The sequence below is a fragment of the Echinops telfairi genome, unplaced genomic scaffold (assembly GCF_000313985.2).
Source record: "Echinops telfairi isolate 266 unplaced genomic scaffold, ASM31398v2 ScPeMD7_7458;HRSCAF=8496, whole genome shotgun sequence".
Lineage (NCBI taxonomy): Eukaryota > Metazoa > Chordata > Mammalia > Afrosoricida > Tenrecidae > Echinops > Echinops telfairi.
Window position 1 is genome coordinate 7,091,403 of NW_022111358.1, and position 1,507 is coordinate 7,092,909.

General features: G+C 45.4%; 1 protein-coding gene across 1 annotated transcript in view; it reads right to left on the reverse strand.

Annotated features, from left to right (window-relative positions):
- UTP6 (UTP6 small subunit processome component) overlaps window positions 1-1,507 on the reverse strand; it is a 29,105-nt gene that overhangs the window by 9,558 nt on the left and 18,040 nt on the right. Inside the window, exon 11 of the mRNA XM_004706942.2 lies at window positions 444-625. Within this exon, the coding sequence (XP_004706999.1) occupies window positions 444-625 (182 nt within the window). The remainder of the gene's footprint in view (window positions 1-443; window positions 626-1,507) is intronic.

A 1,507-nucleotide genomic window follows, 5' to 3' on the forward strand; every position in this document is an offset into this window, starting at 1 on the left:
ATGGGGGACAGACACGACTCAGACAGTAGAAGGGCTAGGGATGACGGACAAAGGGGAGGGTCAACAGGAAGAGTGCCGCACCACTGTGGAGACGGCAACTATGTCACAGAACAAAATGTGCAAGAATCCTGACTGGCAAAACCATTTGCCCCTGTGTCACTTTTTTTTCCAAAAGCAACCATTTTTAAATCTGTATCAGAAGGTGATAAAGGAATGATGATTAAGAGGTCTTAACTATCATTTCCTAAGCATCACTTCTTTAAATACCTGAACCCAATACCATTTTGCTCGAGCTCTACCTTGCACCATCAGAAACGAGAAGGAACAATGTGGAGAGGCAGGCCGATGATAAACTGTCCTGTCTCAGAGGCGCGCACTTGGATTCACACTCGCAAACACAATCACTTCTTTGCCGCGCCAAGGTTAGGTCTGGTCACCCTCACCTGTGGGCAGCGTCTTCACTGCCTCTTCATACACAGCACAGCACCTCTCCTCCTTGCGGTCCAGCTCCACCGCTCTGGCTTGTTTCGTCGCCGGCTGCTCTCCTGGCTGAGACTCCATCTTCAATTCTCGCCGGGCCACATAATCCCAGGTGAGAGGGTCATCTGTGTGTTGCACCTGAAGGCTTAGAAACACACTTACTGGCACCTGCCCTACAACAAGAAACTCACTCAGAACACTGGACAGTCTTCTACACTCTAAAACTGGACCTGGAACACCTCCTAACAATGTCTGTACCGCGAGAGGCACAGCCCCACAGACTCCCCGATGACGCCTATCGATGGGCCAGAGCTGCCGCACAGGTACTCAGTTTGACAGCAATCACAAATATGAACTTTCAAGTAAAACTGCTCAGGGTCCAATCACCACTTATCAATGGACAAGCCTCCTTGGGCCCTCGAGCCTTCGTATCCACTCAGGGTTTCCTCAACAGAAGCAGTGAAAACGCACAAGTGAAAGGTATTCCAAGAAGCAAACTGATGAAAGTTCTGTTCATCTGCTGCCAAAGTGCGAGGGCACCGACTTGTGGAAGTGCCCAAGAGAGGAAAGACAGGGGCAAAAACGAGAGGGCTGAAGTTTCTAGTAAAATGGAACTAAAATATAATGGCATTTCTCCACAAACTTTTGGAAGCCTTTAGTAATTCCTTAACTATGTAAAACTATCTACAGCATGTTAACTACAAGTATCTGTGAGTACAACACGTTTTTATATTAACAAGATCTGCCAAGAGAGCAAGATGGAGATTTTATTACTTAGAATAATCTTATTACTGAATGAAAACAAAGTATTTTCCAAGGAAAACCAGTGAGTGTGAGACCGAAAATTTCTTCAGGAGCATAGTTTGTTTGTTTTTTTATGTAATATTTCACTTTCCTTGCAAAGATTTAGTATGGTATCTGCTTTACCCTCTCCTAAATATCTAACTCCAGGGGGGAAAATGAGGAGCCGATATTAAGGGCTTAAGTGGAAGGCAAATGTTTTGCGAATCATGATGGCAACAAATGT